The 24,052-nt window shown below is 41.8% G+C and overlaps 1 protein-coding gene across 1 annotated transcript in view; it reads right to left on the bottom strand.

Moving 5' to 3' along the window:
- LOC112106591 (unconventional myosin-Vc) overlaps positions 1-8,449 on the bottom strand; it is a 50,545-nt gene extending 42,096 nt beyond the window's left edge. Inside the window, exons 1-7 of the mRNA XM_026648293.2 lie at positions 8,364-8,449; positions 7,893-8,037; positions 7,284-7,440; positions 5,677-5,820; positions 2,433-2,514; positions 1,395-1,502; positions 721-827 (exon numbers count right to left, since the gene is read on the bottom strand). Of these exons, the coding sequence (XP_026504078.1) occupies positions 721-827; positions 1,395-1,502; positions 2,433-2,514; positions 5,677-5,820; positions 7,284-7,440; positions 7,893-8,020 (726 nt within the window). The 5' untranslated portion in view covers positions 8,021-8,037; positions 8,364-8,449. The remainder of the gene's footprint in view (positions 1-720; positions 828-1,394; positions 1,503-2,432; positions 2,515-5,676; positions 5,821-7,283; positions 7,441-7,892; positions 8,038-8,363) is intronic.
- Positions 8,450-24,052: the final 15,603 nt, after the last annotated feature.

The following is a 24,052-nucleotide window of genomic DNA, read 5'->3' as shown; positions in this document are numbered from 1 at the left end:
GGATTTCAACCTATGATTGTTGGTTTGGTTTAATCGGTTTTTAATAACACAGGCACTTCTTACACAGGCAAAACTCCCGTTGTCAATAGACCTTTTTCTAGAATAAGCACTGCTGAAGAGGACCATTTATACAACCAGGGATGGACCAATTAAACTGCACCTCATATGGGCTGGGGACAGCATAAGTGGCCTTAACCTGTCTTATGGTTTCCCTGACCTTGGGATCACCAAGTGCTGGTGTGGTCCAATCGCACAAATCTGAATGGCTTTGAGGCTGACCTGTTTCGCAGAGGCTGCAAACAGCCCCAAGGGGTCATTCCAGAAGCTGGGGATCAGCTGGATGCAGGCATATCTCAGCCACACACCTTCCCTTTGTTCAGCCCCTTTATGCCACGAGTGAGGAAGGGGAGTGGCATAAACACCACCATCATGCTTCTATACCAGTTGAGGATTCTGCTAGGGAGGAGGAATCCCAAAGTGGCCTTAGTTTGCCAGGTTTAGGGCTGCTTTATGCACCCCACACTTGAGACCAAGTATTTTTTACACAGAGTCTTGGCAAAGAATGCTCACAAGGTAGGATGTCCCAAGACAGCCTGTAACAGAGATAAAGGAAGGACGTGACAGGTAGCTGGGGAAGATACGCAAGGACTGGCAATGACCCACCAAATAAAAAAAACTAAATACAATTATTCAAATAATTTGAATGAGCAAATGTCTTACACTGACTGAAGATTTTTCATCACCAACAGCTGTCATTTGCACATTGCCTAAGTGTAGGATGGCCGCCAGTATTTTAAAAACATCCATCTGAAAATCCTCCTTCAGACCTTAAAAAAAAATCCCTATTCATTTGAAATACTCAAAGCAATAAAAATATCCATTAATAAAAAGCATGATCTAGGAATACTTGCAATACTGTATATAATCATTAGCGATTCTATAAGGACTTGGTGAAGACACTGCTGGCTGCTGTGCAGAGCTATAACTCTGCCTACTCTCTACTTCTCTGGGGATGGGGAGGGCAATTAGGAACAAATCCCTGTATTCTCTTGAGTGCTGCAGGGACAGTTCCGCTTTGCCCTTCAATAGATCACATAATAGGTAGGAAGACTCCTTACTCCCTTTCCTCCACTGCATGCCAGGCTGAGGCCTAGTCAGACTCTAGCTCTAAGTAATTTATACCACTAACAATGAAGACCAATTGCTAATAGCCAGTTGATGTTGCCAAGTCCCATTAAAGCAAATAGCAAAACAGCAGTGCCACAAACAAATTCCGCAGGTAACTACTACACATACTCCCTAGTTTTTTTCAAAACTTGTTTGTCATTGGTCATTTCAGAGCCAAGCTCACTTTGCTAATTTATCAATGTGTGTTGCCAAGTACTCTCATTTACCTAGTAGAGTGAGTGTCTTCTGGGTCTCCATCATATCTGCTCTGTCATCGACTCCTTCGATAACAGTGTTGCCACCCATTCTTGTATAATTAAATTCTTCTGCATGCCCTACAGATGAAAAGTAAAACTTATAACAATTAATGTACTTGGTAGTGGGACAGAGAGTCTTTCATCAATAAGTCAGTAGATATGAATGAAAATGGAGTGAAAGCTGTTACCATCCGATAGTTCTTCTAAAATGAGCTCATGGTCTTAGTGTACTGCCGAAATAAACAGGAATCCACATAACAAAACCAGTACAACTGACACTAACCAGCACCCCTTTTGGAAATCTAACAGAGGGCTAAGGATTGATTGGTAGGGAGATGAACTACCATTTTATGCTTGAGGCTGGGTCTTCCAGAGTGCAGTTTAAGCTCACATGGAGCTTTTACCATGTCGTTGCTCTGTGGACAAATAAAGAAGCCTTCACTCCCCAGGACTGTCAATATGGCATCTTTCACAAGCATATTCACTAAATAAAGTGTTAAGAGTGTGATTTTCAAAGACACCTAAGGATCTGATCCTGCACCTCTAAAGTTACTGGAAGCTTTGCCACTGACTACAGTAAGAAGGCTCAAACCTTAGGCCACTTAGAGTAGGTCTACTCTGCGATGAAAAACCTGTGGCACCAAGTCTCAGAACCTGGGTCAGCTGATTCAGGTTTGCAGGGCTTGGGCTGTGGGGCTAAAAATTGCAGTGCCTGGGCCCTGAGACCCGTCCCTCTCGTGAAGTCTCAGGCTCCAGCCTGAGCCCAAATGTCTACACTGTAATTTTATAACCATAGGGCAGGAGGCCCATGAGCCCGAGTCAGCTGACATAGGCCAGCCGCAGTCATGCCATGGGACTTTTATTGCGGTGTAGACATACACGCTGGCCCACAGGTCCCACTGAAAGTCAATAAGATTTGTGCTCTAAGACACTTAGGGCTCTTGAAAATCCTACCCTTAAAATGTAACACTGCAAAGGTGAAGAATAGTTTACTTTCTTGAGACATACCCAATTTAAGATGCTTAAATTCTGGTTGCAGAGCAGAAGCACACAGCTGGTAGAATATGTGGTAATTTCGTTCATTCTCTGACTGCAAATGAAAGAAATGAAAACCATGATACTGGAGAAAGAAAAATAAACACGGAAAACATTTGGTATTTGACTATAATTGTAGAAGAGTGAATGATTATCCAAGTGTAAATTTTATTGCAATCTAGTTTGAGTCAAACATAGCCTATGCTAAAATGGACACGCTTTTAGAATTCAGCAAGCTCTTTGGCTGTGGCAAAACCAAGGGCGCTTCCTCTCCAAACCCCACGTCAGTGTGCAGAGTTCTTTGCCAAAACTGTTAATTTAATAATTGATTCAGTTAAAAAACTAACAAGGGCCGGCAAATGTAGCAATGTGCACCGCTTCCTTTGGGAGTGCTAACTGAAACACTATTCACAGAAAGTGGAAAGCTCTCAAAACTATTTTTTATAACCATCTGTTAGATAACAGATGTACAGAGGTAGCTGTTCTGAATACCTGAGAAATTATAAACACAACTACAAGCAAGCAGTACAACATTTTGTTTTGTGTGTTTTTGTAAAAAAAAAAACAAAACAAAACAAAAAACCAACTAAACCATCCACCAGATATTTTCCATGCCATTTTAGCACCATTATTTCACAATACAATAATGACTGACACATAATTAGGCCCTGATCCTGCAAACTCATAAACACACATTTAACTTTACATATATGAGAGTGAAGTGAAGTATATTCATAAGTGTTTGCAGGATTAGAGCCTTAGGCCTGGTCCACACTACCACCCCACTTCGGACTAAGGTACGCAAATTCAGCTACGTTAATAACGTAGCTGAATTCGAAGTACCTTAGTCCGAACTTACCGCGGGTCCAGACGCTGCAGGCAGGCTCCCCCGTTGATGCCGCGTACTCCTCTCGCTGAGCTGGAGTACCGGCGTCGACAGCGAGCACTTCCGGGATCGATCCGGGATCGATTTATCGTGTCTAGACAAGAGGCGATAAATTGATCCCAGAACATCGATTGCCTGCCGTCGGACCCGGAGGTAAGTGTAGACGTACCCTTAGAAACATAGGTTAAATAAGATTCCTCAATGCTACAATTTTTGCATCTCAAAGTTTAATGTTAACCACAACCTGTTTTGTTAATTTAACCTTGAAAGGATTTCACCTATTATGTAAAAACAACGAGGAGTCCTTGTGGCACCTCAGAGACTAACAAATTTATTTGGGCATAAGCTTTCGTGGGCTAGAACCCACTTCATCAGATGCCTGAAGTGAAAATACAGGAACAGGCATTTTTCACTTCATGCATCTGATGAAGAGGGTTCTAGCCCACAAAAGCTTATTCCCAAATAAATTTGTTAGTCTCTGAGGTGCCACAAGGACTCCTCGTTATTTTTGCTGATACAGACTAACATGGCTACCACTCTGAAACCTGTCACCTATTATGTGTTACTGAAAAAAGTTTATGTTTCCAATGTGCTTCTATTAACACTGGCTTTATCAGGGCAAATAAAAAAAATCCATCTAAAATTAATGAGATCTTTGATCACTTATATCTAAGAGAAGCATTTCAATTGATTATGCCACCCCAAACAAACAACATGGCTTCCCAAAGTGGGAAGTGGAAATTTTGCTAACCAAATTGCCAAAATCTCACTTTGGATAGAAGTTTTCTAACATTGTTGTAGCTTGGACAGTGCCTGAGTCTGTCAATCACTCAAACTATTCAGTTCAGAGAGAAGTCTAAGTATTTAGATAGCCCATCGCCACAGTACTTGAGTAGGGTGACCAGACAGCAAATGTGAAAAATTGGGACAGGGGGTAGGAGGTAATAGGAGCCTATATAAGAAAAAGACCCAAAAATCAGGACTGTCCCTATAAAATCGGGACATCTGGTCACCCTATACCTGAGAGGGTTCAAAGTATCTACTTTCTTCTTCCACTTAAACTTGTCCGAATAAGTGACTTAATCTAGCCAAGTCTCCAATGTGACACCTTGAAATTTGAGAATGAAGCAACACAGGTTTTGCTAGGGGAAAATAAGTTACATTACGGTTTGCTGTACCATCTAAACTAATTGAACAAAAGGAATAATGTTAATTTCAGTTAAGTAAACTTGCAGGAAAATTTTGTCCTTATCAAATGCCTCAGCTTCATTTCCATTGTGTATTCTAATATCATGAACATTATTTCTTAAACAATGCAAATAACACACAGCCCATGCACATTCATTCCTTCTCTCGCAAGAGTCAGCTCTAAACCGCAATCTGAAATATAGAATTTCAAAATCTACACAAGCCACGTAGTAAGTTCTCATTTTTATGCCACTATTAGGAATGACTCAAAATAAGCTCCATTGCCCAGAGAGGCCAATGTACTGCACAGAGCACTTGATCCCCTAACTCCTCCTCCTCCTCCCTTGGCCCTGCCCCATCTTGGCCACACAGAGCAGACTTATATTTTTGTGGCTTGGAGAGGAAAAAAAAAAAAACAATGTGGCAATATTGGTGGGAACATAATGTCTCACTACATTTTTCCCCTGTGAGATCAGAGCCTTTCTGCTCTCCTCCATATGGTGTAAGCAGAGACAGAATATACCGTATATACTCGTTCATAAGCCAAATATTTTTGGTAAAAAACTGACACATCAAAGAGCGGGGGTCGGCTTATAAACGGGTCTACACCAAAATTTGATGATTTTAAACTCTATGAAATCATTGAATTGAATATCTAATACATTGTTGTTTTGTTGTGGAGCATCTGCAGGCATGGAGTTCCTCGGCTCCCTGTGGCCGCGGTTTGCCGTTCCCAGCCAATGGGAGCTGCGGGAAGTGGCGGCAAACCATGGACACTGGGAGCTGAGGGGCTCCGTGCCTGTGAACGCTCCAGGTAAACAAAACGTTCAGGCCCGCTAGCGGCTTACCTTAACGGGCCAGGAGCCAAAGTTTGCCAACCCCTGAAATATAGGGTTGGCTTATGAAAGGGTCATACAGTTTTTGCTATTTTTACCTAACCATCTTGGGTGGAGGGGTCGGCTTATAAACGAACGGGCTAATGAACGAGTATATACAGTATATGTATAACATTAGACTCCTATTCCAAACAAAGGTACACAGTAAGATTAATACAAATTATGCAATACTTCACCTAACAAAGTTAAACGAGTTGTACAACAGTGATTTCACTGAAGTTGGCTTTTTAAACTTTATTTCACTTACTTGAAAGACAACTCTGGATTTCTCAAGCAGGTACGTCCTCATGTTGGCTCCAATGATTTGGTGTCTCTGATCAAAACTGATTTCAGTGTATTTCCCGAACCGACTGCTATTATCGTTGCGTGTGGTTTTCGCATTGCCTACAGCCTACGAACATGGTGAACCTCTTTAATGCCCAAACAGTCTGTGTCAACAGAATCATTCATGCTGTCCAGTTTTCAAATGTGAACATCTAAAGAGGAGTAACTCTCTCAAAATATGACTTAGATGCATAAATGCCCAAAGTTTTATGTGCCTAAGGATCAATCCGAACATCCAGAGATGGGATTTGGATGTTTATGAGGCCCAAGTCTGGAAATTAGGCTCAGAGTCTCTAGACAAATAATGTAACATGCATATATTAAATGCAATTCTATACAAACTAAGCACTAAAATAAATAAGTCTCTCTTGTGGATGGGAGTCTCAAGTTTTTTCTACCCACAACTACAAAACCACCCACTTCTTTCCTCCTGTAACCATATATCCAAGAATCTTTCCTGCTGTTGCAGACAAAATAATAAAACAACCCCCCACATACTGCAATATACAAACATTTGTTTATTTTTCAAAAGTTCTTTGTGATGGTGTGTGTCTCAATTTGAAAATTTACATTTCAAATATACATAAAAAGATAAAGGCAAACATTTTCAAGTTTGGGTTCCAAAATATAGAACCTAAATAAAGTGACCTGATTTTCAGGTGTTGAGATTCAAATCTCACTCAGAAATTAGAGAGAGATGTGGGTGCTCAGAACTTCCGAAAAATCAGACCTGTGATTTGGATGACTTAATATGGACTTCTATCTGCCATCACCTAGACTGAGTTCAAGACCACCTACAATTATCCATTAACGCCCACATTAGCTTGTGCTGTTGCTGAGTTATTACAGATGGTTCCAGTCAGAAAAGAAGGAATTTAGTTTTTGAAAAAAAGTGGTTAAAGGAGAAGATGGTGACATGAAAAGTGTGACAGCACAAAACTGTAATAAAACAATAAGTATAGCCCTCTGGATAGTTACTGGCATATACATTATACTCAATACTTCACATTTGCAAGAAAATTAAACATATTTGTGACATGGAAAAAAGTGCACGTGTTTGTTGAATATTTTTGATGTAGCAGAGCATGTCACAGGACTGGGCTCTTAAAATGTATATAGTTTACTAAGGGCTGGTCCACACTAACCCCCCACTTCGAACTAAGATACGCAACTTCAGCTACGTTATTCACGTAGCTGAAGTCGAACTATCTTAGTTCGAACTTACCGTGGGTCCACACGCGGCAGGCAGGCTCCCCTGTCGACTCCGTGTACTCCTCTCACGGAGCAGGAGTACCGGCATCAACGGCGAGCTCTTCCGGGATCGATTTATCGCATCTAGACAAGACGCGATAAATCAATCCCAGAAGATCGATTGCTTACCGCCGGACCCGGAGGTAAGTATAGACGTACCCTAAGAGTTACTTGAATACCTGGAATGCTCACTGACTTTTACCATAGGAGCTCAGCAGCTTTCAGGATTCAGCCTTTAATGAGTATAAAGACCCTTTACTTATACATCCTTAAATTTACCTCTGTTATTGGGTTGGATGCCAGTACTTTATCCTCCACATGCGCATTGCTGTTTGACTTACTGACTGTGGCAAAGTATCTCATAGCATATCTAGCAGACACAGTTTTTCCAGCTCCTGATTCTCCACTGACTATAACAGATTGATTCCTGTTGTTTCTAAAACAGAACGGTAAGAAGGAGATTTTAAATATCTTGATAGTCTAAAAGTATATATATGCATGGAGTAAATGTTATTGTGACCAGCACCACTGCCAGCTTTCAGCTTCTCCTTGGTCTTTTGGCTTCTCCTGTTTTGTTTGTCCCCTGCAGGCTGTAGTCAACACAAATCATTGAGCTAGGACCACCTTTGTCCTTTCCTCGCGACAGGTATTAAGAAGGGGGTGTAAGTTCCAGAAACTCTACCCCTCAGCACCTCTCCGCAGAGGTTACAAGGTTCTCTTCTCTTTGAGGGTGGGCTGCTTGAAATTATCCAGACAAAAGGAATCTTAGCTGCTTGGACATTTACAAAACAAAATTCAATTAATGTCACAAAATAATAGTATTTGCCATGAGATTTTTAAATTATATTTTAGAAGAAACAAGCGTTAAACAATGAAAACATACAGTACCTTGCCATTTGTTTGTAAGCCTCTTCTGCCACAGCAAATATATGTGGATCCATATCCCCCATGTTCTGCCCACTATATGCATGGATAATGGCATCCCCATATATTGGCAACTGTTTATAGGGGTTCATTGCAACCAAAATGATTCCTATGAAAAAATAAACAGGACAAAAATCAGATGTATCCTCCCATTTTCTACAAGACCTAACAAAAGGTAAGGTATTGAAAACGAGCAACCACAACTAAATTGCTGCGTAGTAAAAGTATTCATATCTGAACTAATCACTATGCAGGGGCCTGGTCACTGGATCAGTCCTTACTCATGCATAAATCACCCTGGCTTCAAGAAACTTAATTAACAGATTTCAGGAAAACATAATTCTGATCCTATTGTACTTTCAGCAGCAAAGATGTAAACTTTTTAAAATGTTAGTTTAATCATTTATCTGACACCCTGGGTTTGTTTTTACGTACCACTATAAGTGTAGATAAGTTTTGACTCCACAAAACGAACTTTAAGATTGTGTAGAACAGCAGGTTCATGGAGATAGCTAAGGGCTGTGAGGTCATTTTCACCAACAAGTATGTCAGGATTTCGTAGAGGTGGCAAAGGTGCTGGATCAACAGGGTAATTCAATTCCTGACAATACAAATTACATGAAACGCACGTGTAAATACATATTGAACTTTTTGGCTACCTTTGTCCTAACTGTTGCATGGATGATGGATCAGTGCCTGATCTTCCATTCTGCCAACACCAGTTAACTTCCAGTGACATCCATGGTCATTTTAGTGTACAAGGAATGCAAGATAGAGCCCCTCAATGTCTCATAAAAATAAAGGCTTATTTCCTTTCTCTCTAATATATTGTACTGAAACATACCAAGTGTTTTTTACATGAAGCCTCTTCAATCAGTACAGAGAATGAGAGGTTTAAATTAAACATAAAAACTCTGCAGTAGTTTAAATGCAATTTAGGGAGCATGAGTGTAGCTGGAGTGACCTTTTTCCCAGCTGTCCCAGGTGCTGGAATGGCCTATGGTCTTACAGGCAACTGGTCTTAAGTTAGCTTCTAAAGACAGTTCTAACTTATCACAAACCTTTGACTAGGTGGGGAACATAAAGATGAGATAAAGTTACCTTTTCGTTCCCCACCAAGTCCTAGAAAATCTGGGCCCTAATCTTCAAAGCCCTCTGTGGGATTGACCCAAATAACCCAAGAAAGCCCCTTGTTCTATATGATCATGTCCTTGCATGACAGCTATATTCTATTGGAACAATGGAACGGTCATCCTGAAGAGTGACATGTGCGTGCAGAAGAGGCAACTGGCTCAGGATTGTGGAACATGCTTCCCAAAGAGCTCAAAATAATCCTGGACCTCATTGCCCTTCGAAAAAAATGTAACACCCCACTTTTCTGACCTATATTTCCTTCAATAACTCAGCTTATATCACATTTTTTAAAAAGTAGTCCTTATAAAATGGGGAAAGCAAAGAGAAACATAGTAATCTTCTTGTGCTTACATAAACAAATTTGTAAGCTGCACAGATACCAAGGTGATGGGTGCAGTATAACAACTTACAAAGAGCTTCACTCCCATCTCTGTCCTTGCACCTCAGACAATCAGAGAAACATACAATAACTCATTCTCAGGCTAGGGAGGTGTTCACGATGTATTTTGGAAAAAAGTAGTGTCACAAATTAGAGGTTCATAACAGTGTGGTTCTACTGTATATGTACTACAAATCATATACTAAAGCAATGAGTTTACAAAAAAATTATGGACAAGCTCCTCAGCTAACACCATAATTGGCATAGCTCCATTTTCCCTTGTCAGTGCAATGGGGCATACACTGACAAGCACTGGATGGTAAAATTAAGCTCTTTACATTTTTTTAGGGGATTGCTACTTACTGTACAGTTTTAATGGCTAGAAAATCCTAAGATTGCAAGAAAATCAAGAACATCGTACTGGCCACAGTCAGAAACAACATCCTGGACTACACAGACCAGTGATCTAATCCAGCCTCTCATTAAAAATTGAAATAACTATGTCTATTTTTTCTTACCGTTCCATCTTCTAATAGTAGGTGAAGCACATGGTCTCCTGTTCTGTAGTTCTTTGTGATTTCAGCAGACTGCCAAACTTCTTCGTTGTCAGGGATCCAAACCCTGTTGTACTACAACAGCAGAATAAGATAAGCATTAACTCCAATGTTATTTAAGGAACAGACTATCTTTAAAATACATTTTCCAGATTTTTTTTTTAATGTGATCGAATGGTTAAAATACAGGACTTGGAGGCAGGACTCCTAGGTTTTATTCCTGGGTCCACTATGGACTTACTGTGGTACCATGGGCAAATGCCTTGTGCTTTAATTATATTTGTAAAAGAGCTATACAGTGTAACCTCAATTATCCAAAGATCTCAGAGGTGCTGGCTCAGAGTTTCAAGTTAAGCAGGAAGCAGAGTACTCTCAATTAAGGACACTGAAAAGAGAGTAAAATCATGCTTGCTGCAGAAGCTCTGATTTTAAGGAGCATGCACAAGTATCTCTGCTATAAGTATTACACAAGTCCAGGAGTCTTATTCTGTAGGATTTACATGATCACTTCCTTAAAACCATGTAAGGGGAGATTTAACATAGGAAAAATTTTGCAAAAGAAAATACCTACGCAGTTACTTTTCTTTTTATATGATTAAAGACCAAACTCCACAGAATAATCTCTCAGGTCCCTGAAGACAGACTTCAAAGCCTGCTGGATGGTTTCCCTATTTACAGCCAGCCAACTAGCTCCCATAAGGCCAGCTGGTTCAGCAGGAATCTTTCACCCTTTAGGGATTTTAGCTCAGCCCCAGAGTTAAAGCATTCTGCCCTAAAAGCACCTTACACTTGATGTGAGCTGCTGAACTGGATGTCTTTATATGTTTAAAGAATTGAACAAAATTCTTTGTAGAAGAGTTGTGAAACAATGGTTATTGAAGTGTTCTGAGCTCCTCAAAAGTAATACTGCTACTTAGGTGCAAAGTATTACCAACATATAACAACTTGCTGTGATACCTGTATATCTTAAATATGCTTTAGTCATGAGACTAAGGGCTAAACAGTGCAGATGTTCCTGTATAAACACTCACTTAAAAAGTATAAAACTTAAGTTATACAACAAAAGTGGAAGGAGTGTGTCCAGCTGCCATCAGTATAGAGTATATACTGTCTCTCTCTCTCGCTAAACTACTGTATTTTTAGAGAATTTCATTTAGAACCAATGCCGTTCTACATTTTTAATAATTTCCACTGCCACTTTAAATAAATTATCAAAGACATGATTATCTCTGTTGTTTATACTGGAGTTTGCTCTGGCACAGACCATCTGTTCTTCCTACTGTGAAGTCATAATGCTTTGTTTATGACATCACAGTCATCTCCATAGCAACAGATTGATGTTAACCACAATAGCATTATGACTTCACTGAAAGAACAAGCAAAACTAGCAACAGACTAAGGTGGGAAAATTCTTATCTGAAGTACACATCTCTTTGACAGCAGCCAGGGAACAGAAATTATGTAGGAGAAGTCCTTTTGTACAAATGATCTCTCTGTACAAATTTGCTTCTGTGTGACTCTCTCTTTACAGCACTACTGCCTTCCTCTGCTGATTCGTTTACACTAAGAGGCATTCTGTTACCTGATTACTGCCACTAAATCGGATATGTGAAACCAGACAAGAGTTGAAACTAACCACCGACAAAACAATCACATCTCTACTTCTATTCTGCGAGTGACATAAGAAATACAGTATCATGATAGTAATCTACACTTCCATAATGTCTTCTAGCCAAGGATCCTGAAGCACTTTACAAACACTAAAAGAATGAAGCCTCAAAATATGTTTATGGAGTAGGGCTCATCGTGCCCATTTCACAGATGGGATAACTGAGGCACAGAGAGGTTAAGTAACTAGCCTAAGATCTCTCAAAAAGTATGTGGCAGTGGCAAAAATAGGATCTTGGGGCCCTATTTTCCTGCCACAAGATAAAACTCCCATTGAAGTCAATGGAAGCTCCTATATTTATGTCCTGCGGCAGATTGGTCTCCTGGTTCCTAGTGCTGTGCTTTTGCCTCTAAAGACCACCCATCCTCCTCCCCACATTAAAAAAGAAATAATATCAGGATAACCCTTTATTTTAATAGGCCACCATAGATGACTATCAGACTTCACTAGTGGAAACCAATGCAAATGTTGAAAATCAATACTACTGAATGAATTTGAATAAGGAACAGCACTGATTAACGGCTTTGATATTCTGAATGCAGACTGGCTGTTCTAGTGCAGGGGAAAATGCTATTTACCCAGACTAATTATAACATGAAATCCTGAACAATTACCAATTATAAAAAAACAACAACAGGGTTTTCACTTTAATTTTCTGAACCAAACAAGCAACTTATTAGTGAAGCATAACAAAAAGGACATGCCAAAGTTTGAAATGCTGATTACATTTGAAATAATTCATTCCTAATTGCTAAACTTTCCTTTTCAAACTTTTGTATTCAGTAATTGAGCACTGACTAGATTTTACCCATTACAGAAAAAATCCTATAGCAAAGAGAGCTTTAAAGTTTCATAGATTAGAATTCAGATCTTACACCTTAATGGAGTACTCATGTAATGGAACTTTTTTTTTGCACTTTAGAAACTTGCTGGTTGTAACATTGAGAACATAGTACGATTTTGTATGTGTAATACTTCCTACAAGTATTATTGTGCATAACAAGATAGGATGCATTCACATTATGCATCAGACTAACATTCCAGAAACAATTAATAGATTCATAGATTCCAAGGCCAGAAGGGACCATTGTGATGATCTAGTCTGACCACCTGTATAACAGAAGATATAGAACTTCCCCAAAACAATTCCTAGAGTAGATCTTTAGAAAAACATCAAAATTTTATTTTCAAATTGCCAGTGACGGAAAATCCACCACAACCCTTGTTAAATTGTTCCAATGGTTAATTTTCAGTTAAAAATGTATACCTTATTTTCAGTCTGCATTTGTCTAGCTTCAACTTCCAGCCAATGGCTTGCATTATACCTTTGTCTGCTAGTTTGAAGAACCCATTAACAAATATTTGTTCTCCATGTAGGTTCTTATAGACTGTCGCTCTCCCATCGCCACAGGACTTGATATGATGTGATATGATATGATATGATATGATATGAGATGGGCGAGCAACGAAGCAGCAGGTGTGGATACACTGGGAGTTGTAGCCGCGGACCTGCACATAGGCGGCTCAGGCATAATGGTCGTTCCTCACTGACCGAAGCAGCAGTGGAGCTCGGCATCTTCTTGAGCGACTGAGCAGCCCTATTCAGGATTGCACTGCTTACCTCCGTAGAACGAGGAGGGGGCTAGAAAAGGTGCCCTAAACATTGCCTGCTTCACCTTACCCTGGCCAGCATACCGCGGCTGGCGGGGATCCCATAAAAGCGGTCGAACAAAAACAAAACTTAGAGTGACACCGATCACTATTGGCACATGGAATGTGCGCACGTTACTGGACAACCATCACGGCAGACAGACCGGAGAGAAGAACAGCACTTGTCGCTAGAGAGCTCGCACGCTACAACATTGACATTGCAGCCCTTAGCGAAACTCGCCTTGCTAATGAAGGACAGCTGTCCGAGACAGGCGGTGGCTATACATTCTTCTGGAGTGGCCGCAGCAGTGATGAGCGTCGCGAATCTGGAGTTGGCGTCGCCATCAAGAATCATCTTGTTCGGAAACTTGCCAGGTCCCCCATGGGTATGAATGACCGGCTTATGACAATGCAGCTTCCGCTTCAAAAAGGAAAACAAGCTACTTTGATCAGCGCATATGTTCCTACAATGACCAACCCAGAGGATGTGAAGGATAAATTCTACGAAGAACTAGATACTCTGCTATCGTCAGTGCACCACACAGACAAGCTGATTCTGCTCGGCGATTTTAACGCAAGAGTCGGATGCGATGCCGCAGCCTGGGAAGGAGTCATCGGGAAAAATGGAGTGGGAAAGTGAAACAGCAATGGCCTGTTACTGCTGAAAACTTGTGCAGCACATGGCCTTCTGATCAGCAATACGGTCTTCCGCCTTCCTACCCGCAACAGGACTTCGTGGATGCATCCCCGTTCCAAGCACTGGCATTTGATCAATTATGTCATCATCAGGAGAAGGGACAGACAAGATGTCAGGGTTACAAAAGCCATGTGTGGCGCTGATTGTTGGACGGATCATAGGCTCATAGTATCCAAAATGAAGCTCCGTATCATGCCGAAGAGACGACCACAAGGCTGTAAAGCTCTCAAAAGGATCAACGTGTCGAAGCTGAAGAACAGCCGCATCACTGAAAATCTAGCGGAAGACCTAGAGAATGAGCTTGCTGATCTTTGTATTGAGGATGACGCTGAGAAAGACTGGGAGCGATTCCGCAACACTGTCCATACAGCTGCATCGAAGGTATTGGGGCCCTCCACATGCAGGCAGCAAGACTGGTTTGACGAAAATGATGCAGAAATCCAGGCCTTACTTGCTGAGAAGCATCGCCTGCATCGTGCATATCAAAACGATCCATCCTCGGCGGCAAAGACGACCGCCTTTATCAACGTTCGCAGAACAGTACAGAACCGATTGCGCAAAATGCGGGACTTGTGGCTGAGCGCCAAAGCAGATGAAATACAGGCATATGCGGACAGGAACGACTATAAGCAGTTTTATGAAGCCCTTAACTCACTCTATGGTCCACAGTCTTCTGGGAGCTTTCCCCTCCTGAACTCTGATGGTACTGTGCTCCTTACAGAGAAGACGCAGATTCTCCAGAGATGTGCTGAACGCTTTGAAGCAATTCTCAATCGCCCCTCAGTCATCAATGATGAGGCCATTGACAAGATGCCCCAGGTTGTAGTCAATGACTCCATGGATGCTTCATCAGAAGAGGACGAAGTGAAGAAAGCTATCAATCAGCTGTCAAGTGGCAAAGCCCCAGGGTCAGATGCCATACTAGCAGAGATGTACAAAGTCGGTGGACCCGTGCTGCTACGGAAACTCACTGAGCTGTTTCAGTCCTTCTGGAGGCAGGGAACCATTCCACAGGAATTTAGAGACGCGTCCATCTTGCACCTCTCTAAGAGGAAAGGCAATCACCAGGTATGCGACAATCACCGTGGACTCTCGCTGCTTTCTATAGCGGGGAAAGTTCTTGCACGGGTTCTGTTGAACCGATTGATTACTCACCTGGAGAAGGGCTTACTGCCAGAATCACAGTGTGGCTTCCGCAAGGGTCCTGGGACTATTGACATGATCTTCGCTGTGCGTCAGCTACAGGAGAAATGTCAAGAGCAGAATCGTGAACTCTACACTTTTGTGGACCTCACGAAAGCATTTGACTCTGTCAGTCGCCAGGGCCTGTGGAGGATCATGTCGAAATTTGGCTGTCCAGACAGATTTATACGAATGGTACGTCAATTTCATCACAGTACGATGGCTCGTGTCCTGGATGACGGTGAAACATCTGAGGCCTTCCCAGTCACCAACGGCGTCAAGCAAGGGTGTGTTTTAGCACCCACTTTGTTCAGCATGATATTCTCTGCCACTCTGACTGATGCCTTTCAACACTGCACTGAAGGAGTAGGCCTGAAGTAGAGAACTGATGGGAAATTATTTAATCTGAGGCGACTGCATGCCATCACCAAGGTGAAGGAAACTGTACTTCGAGACTTTCTCTTTGCCGATGATTGTGCTCTGAATGCTAGTACTGAGCCAGAAATGCAAGCCAGTATGGACAAGTTTTCAACTGCATGCAATAACTTCGGTCTCACTATTAACATCAAGAAGACTGAGGTCATGCACCAGCCAGCTCCCCACGCTCCGTACTCAGAACTGTCCATCACTGTAAATGGACAGAGACTTCAGACAGTGGACCACTTCACATACTTGGGCAGTACTCTTTCCCGAGCAGTGTCAATCGATGATGAAGTAAACTGCAGAATTGCTAAAGCCAGCTCTGCATTTGGCCGATTGCACTTCAATGTTTGGGAACGTCGAGGGATCAGCCTATCAACGAAGCTGAAGGTCTACCGAGCAGTGGTGCTTCCAACTCTGCTGTACGCCTGCGAGACATGGACTGTCTATCGGAGTCATGCACGAAGGCTCAATCACTTCCACATTTCCCGTCTGCGAAAGCTTCTAAAAATCAGATGGCAGGACAAAGTGCCCGATACTGATGTCCTTACTAGAGTCAGTCTGCCGTCAGTTCACACATTGCTGATGAGAGCCCAGACCAGGTGGGCCGGACATGTTGTGAGAATGTCAGATGAACGCATTCCTAAACAGCTCTTCTACGGAGAACTCACTCAGGGAAAGCGCTCCCATGGAGGACAAAAGAAGCGATTCAAGGACACGCTGAAGACCTCTTTGAAGTCCTTCGAGATCAACACCGTCACATGGGAAACCTTCGCACTGAACCGTTCAGCATGGCACAGCCTTATTCACACAGGCAGTAATACCTCTGAGGCGAGGCGTATTGCTGAGGCTGAAAAAAAGCGTGAGCTGCGCAAGTCCAGAGCTGCTCGTACATCATCGACAGTGCCATTACATGTTTGCCCGACGTGTGACAGGACGTTTCACGCCCGAATCGGACTGATCAGTCATCTTCAGATACACAAAGCCCGGTCATCGAAAGAATGAGTTGTTGAGGTCTTCATCGATAACGATGGACGAACATCACATCACTCAAGTCACCCCTTAACTTTTTCTTTGTTAAAATAAACAGATTGAGCACCTTGAACCTATCACTATAAGACATGTTTTCTAATCCTTTAATCATTCTTGTGGCTCTTCTCTGAATCCTCTCTAATTTATCAATATCCTTCTTTTTTCAGTTGCCTTCACTTCCCCGCTAAACCAGGCCAGTTTTTAAACCACTAATACAGACTTCTTCCTCAATTGTGACATTTTGGGCATCTAGAAAAGTGTTCTTAAACAATTCCCAATCATCACTCACATATTTTTGATTAAATTTTTCCTCCCAGCTGATTTGGCTCATAATTGTTTTCAACTTTGCGAAAATGGCCCTTTTAAAGAACCAAGTTTATTTATATATATATAAAACTGATCTGGATTTTAATCTATTTGCACATTATAAATGTTATCAAGTCATGATCACTTGTAGCACAGCTACCGTTAAAGAGATACTGATCACAAAACTAAAAATTATTTGTCAATATGATACGGAGACCAAAACAGTAGCAATGATTTTGAAATTCTCAGCTCTAGCACTTATAGCAAAAACACACTCTTCAAAATGAAATAATGCCACGGCTGACAATCTTGTTAAGATCCACTGTCAGGGTTTACTTCCAGAAAATGTCAGGCCTTCCCCGAGCCCCGATGATCTCTTATATCATCCCTTTCCTGAAAGATCCCTCTCTGCCACATCCCCTTAATAGAACAGTAAATAAAAATAAAAAATAAAACCATAATAAATAATGGGTGTTCTGTTAAAAAATATGCTGAAATCACTTCCATTTTGTGGTGCAGATTAAGACCATTTGTTGGTTTTCCCTTACCTTTCTTTCTTAAAATCTTGAGGCAGGGTTTCTAAATCTTTTTCCATACTGTGTACTACATCTTAATAGAGAGTTTTATTCTTCCAATTTGTTATGACATAACATCCCTATGACAACTGCTGCAACTGCTTACGTGGAAAAGCAACATTAATAAAGTATTTAGGCTGGTATTTGCAAAGGTGTCTAAGGGAGTTATGACCCCAATTCCTATTGAATTTTAGTGGGATCTAGATCCTAACTCCTTTAGGCTCACTGGAAAATCTCAGCCATAATGCACATTTCTGTGTCTTTAATAAGTATTTTTTCCTTTGAGGAAAAAAAAAAAAAAAGGACAAACATCACTGTCAACCTTTGCTCTTCACTTCATCTTCCCTTGGACCTGCTCTGCTTCATCCCCTGTGCCTCTTTGGACAGAATATCCAGAAGAGAAACATGTGCACAGAGACAATCATCATAGTATTATTTTTTGTTCTTGTTTTTTAAACAGTTGTTCACAGAGACCCTGAAGTGAAATCCTGGCCTCGCTGAAGTCAATGACAAAATTCGCATTGACTTTAATAGAACCAAGACTTCACCCTGATACTTTTTTCTTCCTGCTACTCTGGATATAGTGCTCAGCTGCCTCGTTCCCACTTCCCCATGTCACTTGTCTCCTACTGTCAGTGGGTTCAAGTCCCTGTTTTCTCTCCTCCTCTTCTGTAGCAGTGACCCCATAGGAGAGCCATATAGGCTGAATCCTTATTTCCAAGCTGCTTTAGAGACATCCAAGCTTTCAAAAGACCCCTAATGGGAATACTCTCTAAAAGGTGACCCGCAAAGTATTTTAGAACAATGGTTTTGTACCATTTTTGCTTCTATGTGATATATACAAACATGTCTGAATTCTCCCCTTTTTCAAGTCATCTTTCCAGGACTCAGGAATAGCTGGTATGAGACCATAGGTGGTGCAGGTACTTCTTTGAAGGCACTAGCTTGTTCTCCAGAATCACAATTTTAATTAAAAAAAAAAAAAAAGGTAAGTGTCTAGCTTTTATGCTGCCAAAGAAAACCTCAATAATGTGAACTGAGTGTAAACGAAGCAGAGGTAAGTCTGCAGAGAACCTGGAAAAATAGTTCTGTGAGGTGCCCCATTCATCTCAATGAAGTGTCAGCTCAGATGCCCAGGGATTATCATTTGAGAGAGAGAGAGGGTCACATATCTGCATCTGTGGACGCCACAAATGAGCTGGTGTTTGGGAGATACCACTACTTACTTCTTTTCCTCTAATCAGGTGGTGTTCCAGGAGCCTACCAGAATCTATGGACATATTCAATCCCTCTTAAGGGGGAGCAAGCTCAAGGAGCCTCATGGAACCTACCATATTTTGAATATCTGCATAATCTCATGAGTAGCATCTTATTTTGGTGACTTGCATGGGCAGAGTTTATTTTGTGGGTGAAGCTCAAAAGAGTATCACCACCTTTCCCGCCTGGATCTGACCCCTGACAACCATGGTACTAAACATGGTACTAAACATATCGTTCGGTGAACACCTTTCAAACTTCCAATGTCCTTCATGAGTCCGTTTGGTGATGCCCACAAAATAAGGAACATGTTGCATATTATTAAGAAGATATGCAAAGTCACAGAAGTCTTTCTTGAACAACTACAATCCATAGTAGTGAAATTATTTTTGCCTAAGCAATCAAAGATAACCCCCAAATCAGATTACTAATACATTTTATACCCAAATAAAAGGTGTTGTTTAATAAGATAGACGAAGAAGAAATTTTAACTATTTCCTTGTCTTGAAATACTAGGCTAGACTTTCACTTTTATCGCTGCCACATATGTTGATTCCATGGGTATTTAAGATACTGTATACATATTTACATATGCTAAAAGCGAGCATTTCAATAAATATTATTCTAAACAGACCAACAATATTATAATCAAACTCCCTAGCCTAGATTGAGCGTGATCATATGTGAGAAACTAAACTATGCTTATGTAAAGAACAAAAAAAGCATGTGACCAAAGTATTCTTCAGAAAGTGTCCCAGCAATTCCAGGTGCCTCCATTGGTAAATGTAACCAGCCAGCTTAAGGTCGGTTTAATTGAACCCTACCTTACAAGTAAACACAGAGAGTTTACTTATTCTCCGTTAAAGTTACACCCAGTCTTTCCCCGCCTGCATGACACTATGCTGGATTCAAGAATAGATTGTGTTCTTTTAGCTTCTCAAAAAGAATTTTAGCCACTCAGAAAGAATTACTTATGTGCAAGTAATAAGATGAATAAATATAGTCAGTCCAGACATCTAGAGTTAAACTTGTAATGACATTATGTATTATGGCAGAACAGAGATATTTGATTGTAAGTTAGTAATACACAGACACAGTGTTTACCTTGGTTATTTAAAGAAAAAAGTTAAACAGACAACTTATTTACCATGACATTATAGTGACTGGGGAAAAAACAGGAAGTAAATTATACAAACAAAAAATTCAGTTTACATTTTGAAGAATAAATTTCCCCTTTAGCTTCATGAATGACCAATTATATTCAAAGTTTACAGCTGATATTCTGTATTTCAAGGTGCTTATTTCAGAATTGCCTGAATGACTAGTTTAGCTTGTTGGGACTTCTGCATAAATAATGCCTCATACTCCCCCAAATACAACAATATCAAAAGTTTCAAATAAAAGTACTCTTCCATGATACCCACTTAGGAATCTTAAAGCCTACTTAGGTTACTTCAATTCACATATATGATATCTGATACATGAGAGAGCTTTTAAAAATAATCTGAGGAACAAACTGCATACCCTTGGAATGAACTGCATTAACTTGAACAAACAAATTAAAACATACACAACTACATATATGAGTGTCGCTGGCCAGCCTTTAACCTTAAGATGCCCTTCCCATAGTAAGCAATAATAAATCCGTCATTCTTCTTCTATTCTATACTGAAGCAAGAAGAGATGAAATATTGTTCAGAAACTTAACTTTTCTTTTTCAAATTACATAAAAATGTTAATTGCATTCCTATGTGTCCTATAGAGCTGTATACTGATATTACCCATATCCTGCTCCATAGATGCTGATTGTATTTTGTCTCATTAGTCATGTTAAAATTTTCTGTACATGTCTGGCTGTCTCACTTTTTGCTATATAACTATATGTTCATAGTCAGAATACCAATTAACATATACTATTTTTAAAAAACAAATGCAAGTACGTTCATTTTGTACAAATTGTGCCAGATTGTGTCTTGGTCTTGGATATAACTAAAGACTAACACAATATGTTTTAGATATGTCTAAAGAGGTACTACTTCTACCAGTTCAATATACTGAACCACATCAGTGGGTGAGGGGAGTGAGAGATTGATTTAATATTCTAAGTTAAAACTTCCATGGGTTTCCTACTGCATCTTGTCTTATCTATGGCTGTTGGTCTTATTTTGCAAATACTTAGGCACATGCTTTACTAAATGGACACATGCTTAAAGTTAAGCATGTACTTAAGCATTTGTAGGAGTGGGTTTTATGGATGTGTTTTAGATTAAGTTTTCTTTCTTTAGGTCTTTTATAGCGCTGACTGCGTATTCAGAGCTGAATAATATAAAAACGTGTCACCAAAGATTAAGACTTATTTATTATTTTCTGACCTTAACAATGTAATAAGTAAATAAACATGGTTTAAGTAAAAATGTCCTCAGCTACTGATATAGCCGTCTGTGGCTCACGCACTGGTAGCCAGGAAGCTGCACCCAAGGATTCCTCCATACAAGGGGAATCCCTCACAAAACGGGATCCCCTGGATTTCTGTTCTACTTTCTGTCTCCAGGGCAAAGCAAACTCACTGGACATGAGAACTGGCCCCACAGTATGCAAACTGTAAAGTGATCATAATGGTAATAAACACTTAGCACTTGATCTAAAGGTAGATAATGCTTATAGATGGGGAAAGGGAGGAGGCATAGGGAAGTGGCGTGACCTGCCAAACCTCACTTCAGTGTCAGAAACTGGGAACAGAAGCCAGGTCTCATGATTCACAACAGCATTTCACTTCTGTTTCATTATTATTGCCTAGCTGAAGCTCTATACAATTGTGTAAATGTTTGGTTTATTTATTAAAGCAATTCTGCAGGCAGTCAGACTTGAAGAATCATCCAGGCAGGATAATCAGCTCCTTTCTAAGTGATAGTGTCCTTATTTTAGTTTAATAAATAACCTATAGAGTATAGATATAACAGAAACCTGCAGTTTACTAGCCCTGTTCAGTCCCAGGAGAGTGGTAAATCATAGCTAGTTATTAAAACCAGACTCTTGGGTGAAAGTCATGATATTTTCCTATAAAATTTTTTTTTAATCTCAACAGTTTACCATAAATTCAGCCTCTCACAATATCTGGCACTTTTCTTAATGCCCCAGTTCCTGGAGTCCTGTGATTATGTGGGAAGGGTAGTTTTCATTTAAAAGAGTGAGGGAGCGGGGGAGAAATTCTGGCTCCACTGAAGTCAATGTAAAAACTCCCATGGACTTCAAAAGGGCCAGGATTTCCCCCTACTTTTCCAACTGTCATAGTTGCAGAGAAAACCTAGTGGATGTGAAGCCTCGAGTACAAAGACCAGAAGGCAGATCCAAAGACCCCCACAGGTGTGTGTGGTATTTTTCTTTTTAATCTCATGCTTCTGGGGGGCTTCACTCACGATTTCTGAGGGAGTGGGGTCGGCAAGGCTGTGCATTTACTCTCCAGTCCCGTACTTTGGAGGCAAAATATAACCGGAGTCAGGGGTGCAGGGGCAATTTTTATGGGGGGGGAGGGGTTGCTGATGGAAACCATGTGCTCGGTGTTTGTTAATAGGACTTCAAGCCAGGGGGGCGGCAGCACCCCCAGCCCCACTGCCCCGAGTTCGGGACCAGGGACCCTCTGGTGCTGCCCCGCCCCCCAAGCTGGGGACGCGGCGGGGCTAGGCACATCCGGCTCGCCCTGCCCACGCAAAACCTTTTTCCCTCCGTCCATTCCCAGAGCGGCAGGTGCCCCTGCCCCGAGCGCGGCGGCATCTCCCTCCCCCAGCCCGCAGGGAAGGGGCGGCGGGGGCAGCAGGCCAGGCCCCGGCCGGCCAAGGGCCCCGCGCTGGAGGGACGCCGCAGCCCCACTCGCCTCGCACCCGCCCGGCTCACCTGCGTGTAGAGCTCGGCCAGCGCCATGGGGCCGCTGCTCCGCGCCTCCGGGAAGGAGCCGGGCTCGCTCCGCAGCTGGCAGCTCCCGGGCGGGCCCCGCCGCGCCAGGTGTGTCCCGCTCCAGCCCCTCCCGAGCGGGGTGGAGCCCAGCCGAGCCGACACCGGACCTGCCGCTGGGCCGCCAGGGGCCTTCATCCATCCGTCCCCCGCCGGGGCAGAGACCAATCCGGCTTCACCCCCCCGCCAGAGACCCCTCCCAGGGGACGTGCCGCCGAGCCGGGCCAGAGACTAGTGTGGAACAGCGCTGCGTCTTGGCGCCTCGAACCCGTGTGATGTGTGAACATCGTTTTAACATGGGTTGACCGCGCTCGTGCTGACCTCCAGAGGCCCCTGCTTGAGCTCAAACGGTGGGTAAACGTGGTGGCCCTAAACCTGGCTGGAAAACCAGCAGAGAGGAAGGAGGACCAGAGCCTGTCCACACAGCCGCTCCCGAGATGTTTTCAAGCATGATGTTGCCCACCCGTGCCTGATCAAACACCGCTGTAGCGAAGGCACTGCCTACTCTGCTGTGCTGGAATTGAGGCAAATTCTCAGGCTGTGGGCCAAGCACCAACGTATCTGCACTGTCGTGTGGCCCGAAGACAGACAAGGAAAGCAGCCATTTGCACCAATAGCTTACCCTACATCCCAGCAACGGGAACAAATAGTGGCTTTTTCTGTCAGTACTAAGGGGTGCACGGGTGCAGCTATAGCAGTGGCTATAATTGGGGCAAATGCCCAGTCTAGGCATGGCCTAACTTAGTTCTGTATTTAACGGGGCTACAGCATGCAGGGTTTCCCTAGAGGAGAGGAGCAGTCTCCTCCCTGAATTTTTTTTAAGACACCCCAGCTGTATTAAAGAAGCTCTGAATATGTCATTTTCCAAGGTATTAGCTTGGAAATTAGTAACTTTATAAACATTCTCCATCATGTTGTTGGTTCCTTACAGCTACTAATGTGTACAGTCCACTCAAAGGAGGCTGGCTCAGTCTGCCACAGCTATAGGCAAAGGGCTCTGGGCTGAGAGTCTGGTAACTGGGGGATTTCCTTTTTTAATTTTGTTGGCAATGAAATGGTGTATTAACCCACCCTTGGTATATAAAATCCAGTGTCCTTAATTTGGATTTAAAACATTTATCCATGACTACATTTTGTGCTCAAGCCAAATAGTTGAAGGGGGAGATTTTCTGAAGCACAAATGAATATTGGATACTTTTCTCTCTTTAGTGGTATTGACAATCTCCGTCAAAATGAAGAAACATATACTTCAATCTAGTGTTAAAAAATAAAAATAAATAGAATTATTAAATGTAGCTGTTGTGTGTAGTTGGTACAGTAA

The sequence above is a fragment of the Terrapene carolina genome, unplaced genomic scaffold (genome assembly GCF_002925995.2).
Source record: "Terrapene carolina triunguis isolate 2854851 unplaced genomic scaffold, T_m_triunguis-2.0 Scaffold67, whole genome shotgun sequence".
Lineage (NCBI taxonomy): Eukaryota > Metazoa > Chordata > Testudines > Emydidae > Terrapene > Terrapene triunguis.
This window is presented reverse-complemented; position numbering and strand designations above follow the sequence as displayed.